This window comes from Petromyzon marinus, chromosome 46 (assembly GCF_048934315.1).
Source record: "Petromyzon marinus isolate PM22_M1 ecotype Great Lakes invasive population chromosome 46, UKy_Petmar_22M1.pri1.0, whole genome shotgun sequence".
Classification (NCBI taxonomy): Eukaryota; Metazoa; Chordata; class Hyperoartia; order Petromyzontiformes; family Petromyzontidae; genus Petromyzon; species Petromyzon marinus.
The window spans coordinates 8,463,004-8,476,718 of record NC_133712.1 but is presented as its reverse complement, the minus strand read 5'-3'; the positions used below and the strand labels follow the sequence as shown (position 1 = coordinate 8,476,718).

Genomic DNA, 13,715 nt, shown 5'->3' with positions numbered 1-13,715 from the left:
CTCGCGATCGTGCCCTTGGTTATCCTCTCGATGTGTTGAGATTTGGTGTGTGGCAGTGGTTCTTTAGAACACCTTTACTGAAGCCTTGCTCCCCTTGGGTTTTCAATCGTAAAAAAAAAGTATTTTTATACGTAGGTTTGATGAAACTGAAGTAATTGTAATTGTACTTACGAACCCGTGGCTGGCTTAATTTGTGTTGTCGATTATTCAAAAAAAAGTCTGGCCAAGTCTCGCACCCCCAGAAAGGGCATCTCGTACCCCCCAGGGGGTGCGACACCCCCAGGTTAAGAACCACTGGCTTAAGGCCATCTACCCCCCACCACCACCAAACCCACCCACCGGAAGTCCTGCAGCACCACTCACATTCACAATCCATCATATGGCGCTCCACACCACCTCACCGCATGATGAACACAGGGACATGCTTGTTGTTTTTATTGGTATTGTACTTCGTTTTCTTTGGTTCTATCGGTAAAGTCACGTAGATATATATAAAAAATTAAATGAAAAGTAAAAGCAAAACACCCACGACGTTTCGATCGCAACACAAGCGGGCTTCATCAGGCAGAGAAAAAAAATTGATGGGTGGACAGAGGCGGCGGTGGAGAGAGAGAGGAGGGGGGGTTAAGAAACTTTCCCCGTTGGTTCTCAAAGGCCCTTCCGGGAGATAAAATCGAACCGATCACCTCTGGATGTAGAACTTCTTTCTCACCGTACGTAGCCAACCGTGCTAATCGGAGGTGCAGTAACATGTGTGATAAGATGTTCAAACAACGAATTAAACCCCTATTCATACTCTGTGGTTTTATTCGGTAAAGTCACGTAGGTAAAATAAAATAATTAAATCACGACGTTTCGGAGGCAACACAAGCTTCCGTCTTCAGGTGGAATAGTCACAGCAGAATATCTGTAACAAGTGCACAGCTCTGAGACGATCGGGTTTATATATATACAGGTTAAAAGGGGGGGGGGGAGCCAGAAAGGAAACGTGGGTGGGCGGGAGGGCTGAGTTAAGCCGCCTTTTGTTATGATGCAGGGGGTTCGGGGGGAGGCAATGGTGTTTGAGTACGCCCCATTTTTGAAAACGAAAGAAGCAGCTGAAGTTTGGCATACCGCCACTGAAAATTACTGTACAATTAAAAGGCAGCTAACGTTTGACTTGATTTATGACATCTTTCCAATGGTTGCTTAATTTGAAACCATCCTCTCGGTTGAAGTTGTGTCTGTGTTTGTATATCTGGATGGCCTCGTGGACAAATCTCTGGTAATAACCGGGAGGTTTGCATAGTACCTTGGTATCGGAGAAAACAATATCATGATAACCCACAGCGTTGTAACAGTGATCAGCTACGCAGAAGAATTCGTTCTGCCGTGTTTTAAATCTGATTTTGTGCTCGCGAATTCGGTCAGAAATGTCGTTTCGTCTCCCCGATATAGCAGTCACTGCAGGTACAACTCAATTTGTAAACACCGGGGTACTGTAAGTCAGGAATGACATCCTTTACGGATGGGATCAGATCACGGATTTTGTGTACTGTGTTGAACCGGACCTGGATCTTGTGTTTGTTTAGAATTTTGGAAATCTTTTTAGTAACGCCTGCTATGTATGGTAACGTGATGATTTTGATCGGAGCATCAAGTGGTTGTTTCTGTATGGTGGGAGAAACAGCTTGGCGGATGGTACGGTCAGAGTATCCGTTCATCTTGAGGGCCAGATGTACATGTTTTCATTCACTGATCAGGTGGTGTTGGTCAGAAATGCAATGCGCCCTATGGTATAACGTTTTGATGAGATAATTCTTCAGAGTCGGGTGGTGGGAATCAGGTTTCAAGTAGGAGTCTGTGTGGGTGGGCTTCCTGTAAACAGAATGTCCCAAAGAGCCATCAGACCTCCTCTCAAACAGAACATCCAAGAATGGCAGCTTGCCATCTTTCTCCACTTCCATAGTGAATTTGATGGAAGGGTGTCTGGAATTGATGTGGTCTAGGAAAAGGTTCATCTCTCTTTTTTAGATTCGTGAGTTCCGAGCGTTCATTTTTGCTGATTTTGCTAATGGGTTTCTTAGCATTCTTAAGAATAGTGGCTATTTCAGATCTCGCAACGTCTGCTTGGATGTGTCCTATGCCTTTGAGGGCTACATCGACCTGAGATATGATATCGTCGACTGGTATATGTTTTGGGGTGACAGCAAAATTTAGCCCTTTAGCCAGTACTGTTTTCAGATTGTCCGAAATCGGGATGCTACTCTGATTAATAACGATTTTGTCAACGTCTAGAGATGATATAGTCATCCTCTCGGCCGACAAAGGCAATGCCACTGTCATTATGGATACAAACTCATACAACAACAAAATCCAGGACCTACTCAATGATGGGAGTTACTCAAAAATTAAAAATGACCCTACTAACAGCCTAATGATGAAAACCAACAAGATCATCACAAGTTCGACTTCCCTAATCGAACCAACCAAACGTCCCTCCCTAAAACTTTCCGCTGCAAGACCTCCCAGATTCTATGGTCTTCCCAAGATCCATAAAGAAGGTACCCCACTACGACCCATCGTGTCCATGATCAACTCCCCTACCTACAAGCTGGCCCGTTTCCTGTCAGATACTCTGCTTCCCTTCACTGGCAAGACCACCTCAGCAGTACTTAACTCAACCCAATTGGTTTCTATGGTCAAAGACATTGTACTGTCTCCTGACGATATCCTCGTCAGCTTTGATGTGGTCTCTCTGTTCACCAAGGTCCCAGTACCTGATACCATTACAATAATTGAAGATTTGGTCCAACATGGACTGGACCCCGATGTACCTGTGCTGGTTAGGCACTGCCTCACCAACACCTACTTTACTTGGAATGGTACCTTCTACAAACAAAATGTGGGTACCCCTATGGGTTCTCCCTTATCACGAGTGATAGCCAATGTTTTCGTGCAGAAATTTTAATCAGACGCCATCCAGACATCCACCCTCAGTCCTTCCCTGTGGGAGAGATATGTGGATGATACTTTCGTCATTTGGCCACATGGCCTCCCAGCTTTGAACCTTTTCCTAGACCACATCAATTCCAGACACCCTTCCATCAAATTCACCATGGAAGTGAAGAAAGATGGCAAGCTGCCATTCTTGGATGTTCTGTTTGAGAGGAGGTCTGATGGCTCAATGGGACATTCTGTTTACAGGAAGCCCACCCACACAGACTCCTACTTGAAACCTGATTCCCACCACCACCCGACTCGGAAGAATTATCTCATCAAAACGTTATACCATAGGGCTCATTGCATTTCTGACCAACACCACCTGACCAGTGAATTAAAACATGTACAGCCCTCAAGATGGACGGATACTCTGACCGTACCATCCGCCAAGCTGTTTCTCCCACCATACAGAAACAACCACATGATACTCTGATCAAAATCATCACGTTACCATACATAGCAGGCGTTACTAAAAAGATTTCCAAAATTCTAAACAAACACAAGATCCAGGTCCAGTTCAACACAGTACACAAAATCCGTGATCTGATCCCATCCGTAAAGGATGTCATTCCTGACTTACAGTACCCCGGTGTTTACAAATTGAGTTGTACCTGCGGTGACTGCTATATCAGGGAGACGAAACGACATATTTCTGACCGAATTCGCGAGCACAAATCAGATTTAAAACAAGGCAGAACGAATTCTTCTGCTGTAGCTGATCACTGTTACAACGCTGTGGGTTATCATGATATTGTTTTCTCCGATACCAAGGTACTATGCAAACCTCCCGGTTATTACCAAAGATTTGTCCACGAGGCCATCCAAATATACAAACACAGACACAACTTCAACCGAGAGGATGGTTTCAAATTAGGCAACCATTGGAAAGATATCAAAAATAAAGCCAAACGTTAGCTGCCTTTTAATTGTACAGCAATTTTCAGTGGTTGTATGCCAAACTTCAGCTGCTTCTTTCGTTTTCAAAAATGGGGCGTACTCAAACGCCATCGCCTCCTCCCGAACCCCCTGCATCATAACAAAAGGGTTTTACCTGCATGTGTTTGAAGTCTGCCTCTTTCGTTTTCAAAAATGGGGCGTACTGGCACGCCATCGCCTCCCCCCGAACCCCCTGCAGCTTAACAAAAGGCGGCTTAACTCAGCCCTCCCGCCCACCCACATTTCCTTTCTGGCTCCTCCCCCCCCCCCCCCCCCCCCTTTTAACCTGTATATATAAACCCGATCGTCTCAGAGCTGTGCACTTGTCACAGATATTCTGCTGTGACTATTCCACCTGAAGACGGAAGCTTGTGCTGCCTCCGAAACGTCGTGATTTAATTGTTGTATTTTATTTTACCTATGTGACTTTACCGAATAAAACCAAAGAGTATGAATCCTTGCAGTCACGAAAGCTTCAAATCTAAAACCCCTTTTGCAAGGCATCAATGCTGCATTCACCACACGTGCTTGTGGTTAAATACATGCTGTTGGTAAAATATGGTCAAGCCTCCTCTGCCAGTATAAAGATGATGAATAAACGGGTCCCGTAGACACCTCACCTCAATTCAGCACTCTAGGCCAGACACCGCGAAACAAGTTCAACATACAGACAGTCGCCCTCCCGCAATAGCGGAGGGCAGAGGAGCGACGCTCGCAACAACGAGCGGAGCGCCGGATGGCTAAAACGCAGCAAGTTGGCACAGTGGGGGGCACAGGTGGTACCATCTGTCAGTCATCTCAGTCAGTCAACCCATGGCACCTTGGTCTGTTTCATGACCTGTCAGCAGGCCTTTGACACGTCACGTTGTCTCAAAGTGCACCTAGCATGGCACCGCCACTTAGTGGTGAATGGCGACTGCTGTTGTTGTTGTTGTTGCTGGGACTGTAAGAGCAGTCTCTAGATGATGGTGTTGCCCGTGTGGCAGTGGTGACCTGTGCAAGGAAGGCACGGCAGGGTGTGGTGACATCACAGGCATTGGTCGCTATGACCTCTTGACCTTGACTGATTCGTAAACAAAACACAAATCGACTACGGGAGACGCACGTGAATTTTCTTCCAATTTAACAATTGAGAACAAATGCAATAATAAACAATAAAACAATCTCGACACACGATGGCCAACTCATTTCGAATGTGAAGCAGGCGGCGCGAATGTTTGGTGAATAAACCGGCAGTACCGACCAGGGCGACCAGCTGGAGTCGTGCCGCGAACCTCTTTGTACAACCAAGAGCCTTCCTTGGGTACGGCGAATCTGCGCGACCGCCCCGGGCCCCGCAATTTGGGGGGGATGGGGGGGGGCGCTTCGACGTCAAGGTATCAGATGTGAACCTTACGGCCCTGCCCACAATACTCGGCACTCTGCTGCTGCTGCATTGTGGGAGTCTACCTCGAGTGACTTCCAGTCCCACCGGGCATCCTCATCGTGTCCAAGCGTGGGTGTGTGTCCGTGTATGTGTCTAAGTGCCAATGTCTGTGTGTGTGTCCGTTTACCTGCGCCTTGGTGTCCACGTCTCTGTGTGTCCATGTCTCTGTGTGTCCGTGTATCTATGTCTAGGTGTCCGTGTCTCTGTGTGTCCGTGTATGTGTCTAAGTGTCAATGTCTATACTCTTTGGTTCTTTAGGTAAAGTCACGCAGTTATACAATTAAATAAATATAAATCACGACGTTTCGGGCAGCAACACAAGCGTCCGTCATCAGGTGGGAAAGCATGATCTGCTGCTGAGGCAGACTGTTTTAAAAGGTTTGAAATGGGTGTAGCCCAAGGGTCATAAAGAAGTGGGCAGGGCTAGTGATGTTAATGTGAGAAATTAGCATGCAAATGTAAGATATGAGAGCGGCCTCCTAGACGAGGGCACGGAAGTGGCTATGTTAATGTGAGAGATTAGCATAATGTTAATGTGAGAAATTAGAGGACACGGAAGTGGCTATGTCAATGTGAGAGATTAGCATGATGTTAATGTGATAAATTAGAGGGCACGGGAGTGGCTATGTTAATGTGAGGGATTAGCGTGATGTTAATGTGAGAAATTAGAGGGCACGGGAGTGGCTATGTTAATGTGAGAGATTAGCATGATGTTAATGTGAGAAATTAAAGGGCACGGGAGTGTCTATGTTAATGTGAGAGATTAGCATGATGTTAATGTGAGAAATTAGAGGGCACGGAAGTGGCTATGTTAATGTGAGGGATTAGCGTGGTGTTAATGTGAGAAATTAGAGGGCACGGGAGTGGCTATGTTAATGTGAGAGATTAGCGTGATGTTAATGTGAGAAATTAGAGGGCACGGAAGTGGCTATGTTAATGTGAGGGATTAGCGTGGTGTTAATGTGAGACATTAGCATGTAACTGTATAAAAGGATGGTGAGCATGATAAATCTAAGAGAGAGGCATAGAGAGAGAGAGACAGAGTCAGAAATAACAGCTGACATATGCAGGTTGGATGGAAACATCACAGTCAGTTAAGACTTTTACCTTGTTAATAACGTCCATCCAATGATTACTCAGTTTGTACCCATCCTCTCGGTTGAAGTTGTGTCTGTGTTTATATATCTGGATGGCTTCATGAACAAATCTCTGAAGGTAGCCGTTAGGTTTGCAGAGTACCTCCGTCTTGGAAAAATCCATTTTGTGTGAGCCCACAGCGTTAAAACAATGATCGGCAACGGCAGAGGCATTGGTCCTACCGTGTTTCAGATCTGCGGTCCGAGACATGTCGTTTAGTTTCCCCAATGTAACTGCTGCCGCAACCACAACTCAGTTTGTAGACACCAGGGTGTCCATGTGTCCGTTTACCTGCGCCTTGGTGTCCATGTCTCTGTGTGTCCATGTCTCTGTGTCCATATATATCTGTCTAGGTGTCCGTGTCTCTGTGTGTCCGTGTATGTGTCGAAGTGTCAATGTCTGTGTGTGTGTCCGTGTACCTGTGTGAGCATATGGGATGGTCAACCTATGGGGTGGTCAGCATATGAGATGGTCAGGATATGGGATGGTCAACCTAATGGATGGTCAGCATATGGGATGGTCAGCAAATGGGATGGTCAGCATATGGGATGGTCAACCTATGGAATGGTCAGCATATGGGATGGTCAGCATATGGGATGGTCAGCATATGGGATGGTCAGCATATGGGATGGTCAACCTATGGCGCCTACAAACGCTGTTGGTTTGGATAAAGTGAATTGCACACAGCACAGAACAATTGCGCAGTGCAGAACAACTGCACGATTGCATCATAATAATAATGGGAACGTGGTGTCGCCTGCTCGCTCAACTCACAACTGAACTCGCGCGTGAAGTCGGGACACCTGCGGGGGGCGTCGGAGATGGGAGACGCGGCCGCCTTCGAGAGCGGGGGGCCCGCGGGGAGCGAGCCCGGGGGGCCGGGTTCGGGGCCCCCCCAGACGTTCGTGTTCATGGACGCGGAGGCGACCGGGGTGGCCCGCGACCGACCGCGCATCACCGAGCTGTGTCTCGTGGCCACCGACCGCTTCGCCCTGGAGAACGTGAGCTACGGGCCGGGCGGCCTGCCCAGGCCGCCACGCGTCCGGGACAAGCTCACGGTGACCCTCAACCACACACCACCCACCCACGCACCACTCACCCACCTCCCACCCACCCACCTCCCACGCACCACCCACTCACGCACCACCCACCCACCTCCCACCCACCCACGCACTACCCACGCACCAACCACCCACGTACCACCCACCCACGCACCACCCACCCACGCACCACTCACCCACCTCCCACCCACCCACACACTACCCACCCACCTCCCACCCACCCACGTACCACCCACCCACGCACCACCCACCCACCCACGCCCCATCCACCCACCCACCCAGCGACCAGACACTCTAAACGCGTGATGTTGATTCTAAACGCGGAGCAAAAAACCGAAGGACCCGGAGAAAAATGCTCGTGGCCATGGGGAGAGAAAACACGCAAACTCCAAATATACAGCAGCAGGCGTCGTGTTCAGGATCGAACCCACGACCTCCTCCATACCAGGCGAGGTAGTTAACATCTCCTAGCCACCATGATGATGAGAGAGAGACACGCAAACTCCAAATATACAGCAGCAGCAGGCGTCAGGGTCAGGCTCGAACCCACGACCTCCTCCATACCAGGCGAGGGAGTTAACATATCACCACCGTGGCGCCCCAATGCTAGGGGGGGGGGCGAAGTAAATTTATTGCACGAGGATCCTTCAGTGGCATTGGCGATCGAGTGCTCGTTTGGCGACGTTGGCACAATTCCAGGTCGCTCTCCGCGGGGTCGCATGAGCCAGATAAGGAACAGTTGCACGCTCGTGTCTCACGCAGGACCAACATGCAATGTGGATTCTTACAGCGTCTACATGCATCTCGAGACGCTGCAAGGATAATAAAGTAAAGAGTATTTATTCTAAAGAGAGGCAGTCGGCCATGAGGCAGAGGGGGTAGAGGAAGGATGGCTGGAGGAAGAGAGTTTCCAGGGGACGAGGTTCAGCGGAAAGAGAATGAGCGATCTCCCCACGGAGATGGTTGAATGGGGCCTCTGGACAGAAAGCCTGGGCTACTGGAGTGGAGAGTGCGTGGAGGGGAGTAGAGTGAGATGAGAGGTAGGAGATTGCGTGGAGGGGAGTAGAGTGAGATGAGAGGGAGAGGTAGGAGAGTGTGTGGAGGGGAGTAGATTGAGATGAGAGGGGAGAGGTAGGAGAGTGAGTGGAGGGGAGTGGAGTGAGATGAGAGGGGAGAGGTAGGAGAGTGCGTGGAGGGGAGTAGAGTGAGATGAGAGGGGAGAGGTAGGAGAGTGCGTGGAGGGGAGTAGAGTGAGATGAGAGGTAGGAGAGTGCGTGGAGGGGAGTAGAGTGAGATGAGAGGGAGAGGTAGGAGAGTGTGTGGAGGGGAGTAGAGTGAGATGAGAGGGGAGAGGTAGGAGAGTGAGTGGAGGGGAGTGGAGTGAGATGAGAGGGGAGAGGTAGGAGAGTGCGTGGAGGGGAGTAGAGTGAGATGAGAGGGAGAGGTAGGAGAGTGTGTGGAGGGGAGTAGAGTGAGATGAGAGGGAGAGGTAGGAGAGTGCGTGGAGTGAATCAGCTGGCGCTCGATCACCAATCAATCGCGGTGACGCCTTTCCCTTGTGACGTCACATAATTCTATCAACCCGCGTGCGTTTTCTGTTGTTTGTTGTTGTTGTTTGGCTGCTGTTGCTGCTGCTGTTGCCCGCAACAGTTCTGCCTGGACCCCAGCAAGCTGGTGTCGAACACGGCCTACCAGCTCACGGGCCTGAGCAACGAGAAGCTGGCGGAGAACCGGCGTCGTGAGTTCGATGGCGACGCCGTGGCGCTCGTGTCCGGCTTCCTCGCCCGGCAGACGCCTCCCGTGTGCCTCGTGGCGCACAACGGAATCCAGTTCGACTTCCCGCTGCTCAAGGTACGGCGAGCGGGAGACGGCGACGACTTCTACGCTGTTGTTGTTGTATTCAATCTTGATTTGAAGCTTTCGTGACTGCAGGAATCCATCTTCGATGGTTCTTTCGGTAAAGTCACGTCGGTAGAAAAAATAATATTAACCAAGTAAAGCAGGGGTGGGGAACCTTTTTTTTCTGCCAAGGGCCATTTGGATATTTATAACATCATTCGCGGGCCATACAAAATTATCAACTTAAAAATTAGCCTGTTATATTTGGTCAAACATTTAATTAACTCACCCCTAATGTGATGGCTGGAACCGCTTCTCTTTGGCGAGGCGTGTGATGATGTTAGCTGGTATTGATTTATGTTGCTACTCGCAACTGCTTTTCCAGGTTTGCTCCTAGATTTATTGAATTTCGAGTCCCGCCTGCGGTTGCCTTGGCAGGGCCACACCAAATGATTTCGCAGACCTTATACGGCCCGCTGGCCGGACGTTCCCCACCCCTGCAGTAAAGTCTTAACTGACTTATTCTTAGCTCTTTCGGTAAAGTCACGTTGAAGGGAAACAATAAAATAATAAAAAAACCACAATATATATTTTATTATTTTATTGTTTTCCTTCAACGTGACTTTACCGAAAGAGCTAAGAATATGAATTACTGCAGTCACGAAAGCTTTAAATAAAAGTCTTAACTGACTGTGATGTTTCCATCCTACCTGCCTATGTCAGCTGTTATTTCCGACTCTCTGTGTGTGTCTCTCTGTCTCCCTCTCACCATGAGTACCTCTTGCTCTTAGGGGGTTTTTTGGTTCCTGTTGCCCGGCTCTCTGACATTGAAACGCTAATCTTCTTATTGGCACGCCTCCGGTGGCTGGGCAGTCTCACATTGACACGCTAATCTTCTCACATTTACAGCTTCAAAACAAGATTTACGTACAAATTCCTTCTCCAGCTCTGCCAACTTACCCTTGGGTTGGGCCCACCAACAATCCTACATAAACTCTTGTTGCAGCAGCTCTTTCTCCTACGTCAGCAGTCCTCCTGCTGCGTTTGTTTCACACCTGATGATGGTTGCTTGTGTTGCGATCGAAACGTCGTGATGTGTTATTCTATTGTATTATAAAGAACATTCTGGCCAAAGAATCGCATTGATAATAATAATAGGAGCACACATTGAAAGGGTTCGAGCAAGTGTATTCGCTCCTCTCACCTCTGAGGTGGCGTCATCTGTTATAGCGGCTGTCCGAAATTATTCCGCCATTTCAAATCGCTCTTTGATGGTATCACGGTAAAACCCCCCGTAGCCAGTTACCCAGCTAGCTTCGGTGGTAACGGCCCTGGCAGTAGTCACTAACAGCAGAGTTGTAGTGGTGGTGGTGGAGAGGAGGCCAGCCAGCAGCCAGCCAGGAAAACTCGAGACATGGATTGTGTTTCATTGGACCTTTTTTGCCAGTATCAAAGTATGACAATAAGAATAGGTTTTACCCATTCTGGCAATACAACAGGTGTGTTAAGATGTTCAAACACCAAACCATTACCTTTTGCAAAGAATCAAGTCTGCATTAACCTGACGAACCTTGTGGTGAACATGCAAACACACACGCTGTAATAATTATATACGCATTGTCTTTTAAACTGATTTGCCTACAATCCTGTGACCAGGACTTTACGTGAAGGAATTAGACAAACGCACACCACGTTTTCTCATTTAAAATAGGTCCAATGTAAAAAAAAATATCACTGTCCTGGTCACAAAAGCAAAGTTTGTGGGGAATAATATCCATGTTCTGTACCTTTGAGGCATAAGCAATTGGAAAACAACACTTCCTACCCAGGAACAAATTTGTAACACAGTGTGATTATTCGCCTCGCGATGATTGCTCCGCACAACGCCACGCACCAACAGTTCAGCGCAGCACTAACCGACAACCGGTGGTGTGAGCCGCAGGTGGAATTCTTTCGCGTCGGCGCGTCCCTGCCGGCCGCCACGCTCTGCGCTGACACTCTCCCCGCGCTGCGCTCCATCATGGCCAGCAACACCGCGTGGCAGCCGCCCTGCGGAGCGGCGAAACCGGGGGGGCCTCCCGGCGGCCGCGCTCGCAAGCGCAAACTCAGGGCCGACGGTGGCGAGGTGGCGGGGGCCCTCTCCGACGAGGCGATCCAGGAGGTGACGAAATCGCGCGGCGGCGATTCGAACGAAATCGTAGAACAACGCGGCAGAAGCGACGGTGACGGTGGTGGTGGTGGTGATGATCGTGAAACGCGAACCTCGAGCGGTTGCTCGTGACGCTTCTCTTCCGCGTGAGCGTTCAGGTCCCCTCTTAGCCTCTTTTACAGTCACGAGGTCGTGGTGGAAATTAGGCATTCCCATGGCAGGACAAGTCTCGTTACATGGCAAACCACTGCTGACTTGTGTTTTTTTACAACAGGTGGGTACGTATTTTGTTGACCATGTAGGAATGATAGGCTGAGTATCTGGTGCGTTCTGTAAACATCAACAGAGAGAGACTATAGATAATACAACGGCCGTTGACTTCCCCACAAACGGGTACTGATTTTATCGACCCCCCTCCTCCTCCAAGTGATGATGGGCCGAGTCAACCACCGATCATGAATTGAATTCGCAACCTTTCAATTGCGAGTCGCTGGGGCTATCGTGGAGCCACTGGTCAGGTTGTGATTTGAAATCCGCACAAACAGCTGCTGACCCTTAGGAGTCGCTCAAGATCGGAGCTTAATTTTCAGCCGGGGGCTTGTCAATGTTCGTGACCCGTAAACAAAAAAGTATTTTTTATATATATAATGTATTTTAATACATCCACACCACATCCACTCGTGCACCTCTCCCGTGCACTTTCTAACACCAAATCCAGTCCAGCAACGGCCCGGACAAATGTTCAGTGTGAACTTAAGCCCCGTTCAAAACTAAAGCCGAGCAGTTGTAGTCTGGTGCTTCGCTCCACGCTTTGAAGATCTTCAATCTATGTGCTGTGTTGAGTCTATGGGCAGTGTTGGGTCTATGGGCAGTGTTGGGTCTATGGGTAGTATTGGGTCGATGTGCAGTGCTGAGTCTATGGGTAGTGTTGGGTCTATGTGCTGTGTTGAGTCTATGGGCAGTGTTGGGTCTATGGCCAGTGTTGGGTCTATGGGCAGTGCTGAGTCTATGGGCAGTGTTGAGTCTATGGGCAGTGCTGAGTCTATGGGCAGTGTTGGGTCTATGGGCGGTGTTGAGTCTATGGGCAGTGCTGAGTCTATGGACAGTGTTGAGTCTATGGGCAGTGTTGAGTCAATGGACAGTGTTGAGTCTATGGGCAGTGTTGGGTCTATGTGCTGTGTTGAGTCTATGGGCAGTGTTGAGTCTATGGGCAGTGTTGAGTCTATGGTGCAGTGTTGAGTCTATGGACGGTGTTGAGTCTATGGACGGTGTTGAGTCTATGGGCGGTGTTGAGTCTATGGGCGGTGTTGAGTCTATGGACGGTGTTGAGTCTATGGACAATGTTTAGTCTATGGGCGGTGTTGAGTCTATGGGCGGTGTTGAGTCTATGGGCGGTGTTGAGTCTATGGGCGGTGTTGAGTCTATGGGCGGTGCTGAGTCTATGGGCAGTGTTGAGTCAATGGGCAGTGTTGAGTCTATGGGCAGTGCTGAGTCTATGGGCAGTGCTGAGTCTATGGGCAGTGTTGAGTCTATGGGCAGTGTTGAGTCTATGGGCAGTGTTGAGTCAATGGGCAGTGTTGAGTCTATGGGCAGTGTTGAGTCTATGGGCAGTGCTGCGTCTATGGGCAGTGCTGAGTCTATGGGCAGTGTTGAGTCTATGGGCAGTGTTGAGTCTATGGGCAGTGTTGAGTCTATGGGCAGTGTTGAGTCAATGGGCAGTGTTGAGTCTATGGGCAGTGTTGAGCCTATGGGCAGTACTGAGTCTATGTGCAGTGTTGAGTCTATGTACAGTGTTGAGTCCATGGGCAGTGTTGAGTCTATGGACAGTGTTGAGTCTATGGGGCAGTGTTGAGTCTATGTGCAGTGTTGAGTCTATGGGCAGTGTTGAGTCTATGGACGGTGTTGAGTCAATGGGCAGTGTTGAGTCTATGGGCAGTGTTGAGTCTATGGGCAGTGCTGAGTCTATGGGCAGTGCTGAGTCTATGGGCAGTGTTGAGTCTATGGGCAGTGTTGAGTCTATGGTGCAGTGTTGAGTCTATGGACGGTGTTGAGTCTACGGACGGTGTTGAGTCTATGGGCGGTGTTGAGTCTATGGGCGGTGTTGAGTCTATGGACGGTGTTGAGTCTATGGACAATGTTTAGTCTATGGGCGGTGTTGAGTCTATGGGCGGTGTTGAGTCTATGG

The 13,715-nt window shown here is 49.1% G+C and overlaps 1 protein-coding gene across 1 annotated transcript in view; it reads left to right on the top strand.

Moving 5' to 3' along the window:
* Window positions 1-13,715, top strand: part of LOC116952248 (three prime repair exonuclease 2-like) — a 31,930-nt gene that overhangs the window by 9,913 nt on the left and 8,302 nt on the right. Inside the window, exons 2-4 of the mRNA XM_076074150.1 lie at window positions 7,276-7,539; window positions 9,193-9,393; window positions 11,324-11,542. Coding sequence (XP_075930265.1) covers window positions 7,303-7,539; window positions 9,193-9,393; window positions 11,324-11,542 — 657 coding nt within the window. The 5' untranslated portion in view covers window positions 7,276-7,302. The remainder of the gene's footprint in view (window positions 1-7,275; window positions 7,540-9,192; window positions 9,394-11,323; window positions 11,543-13,715) is intronic.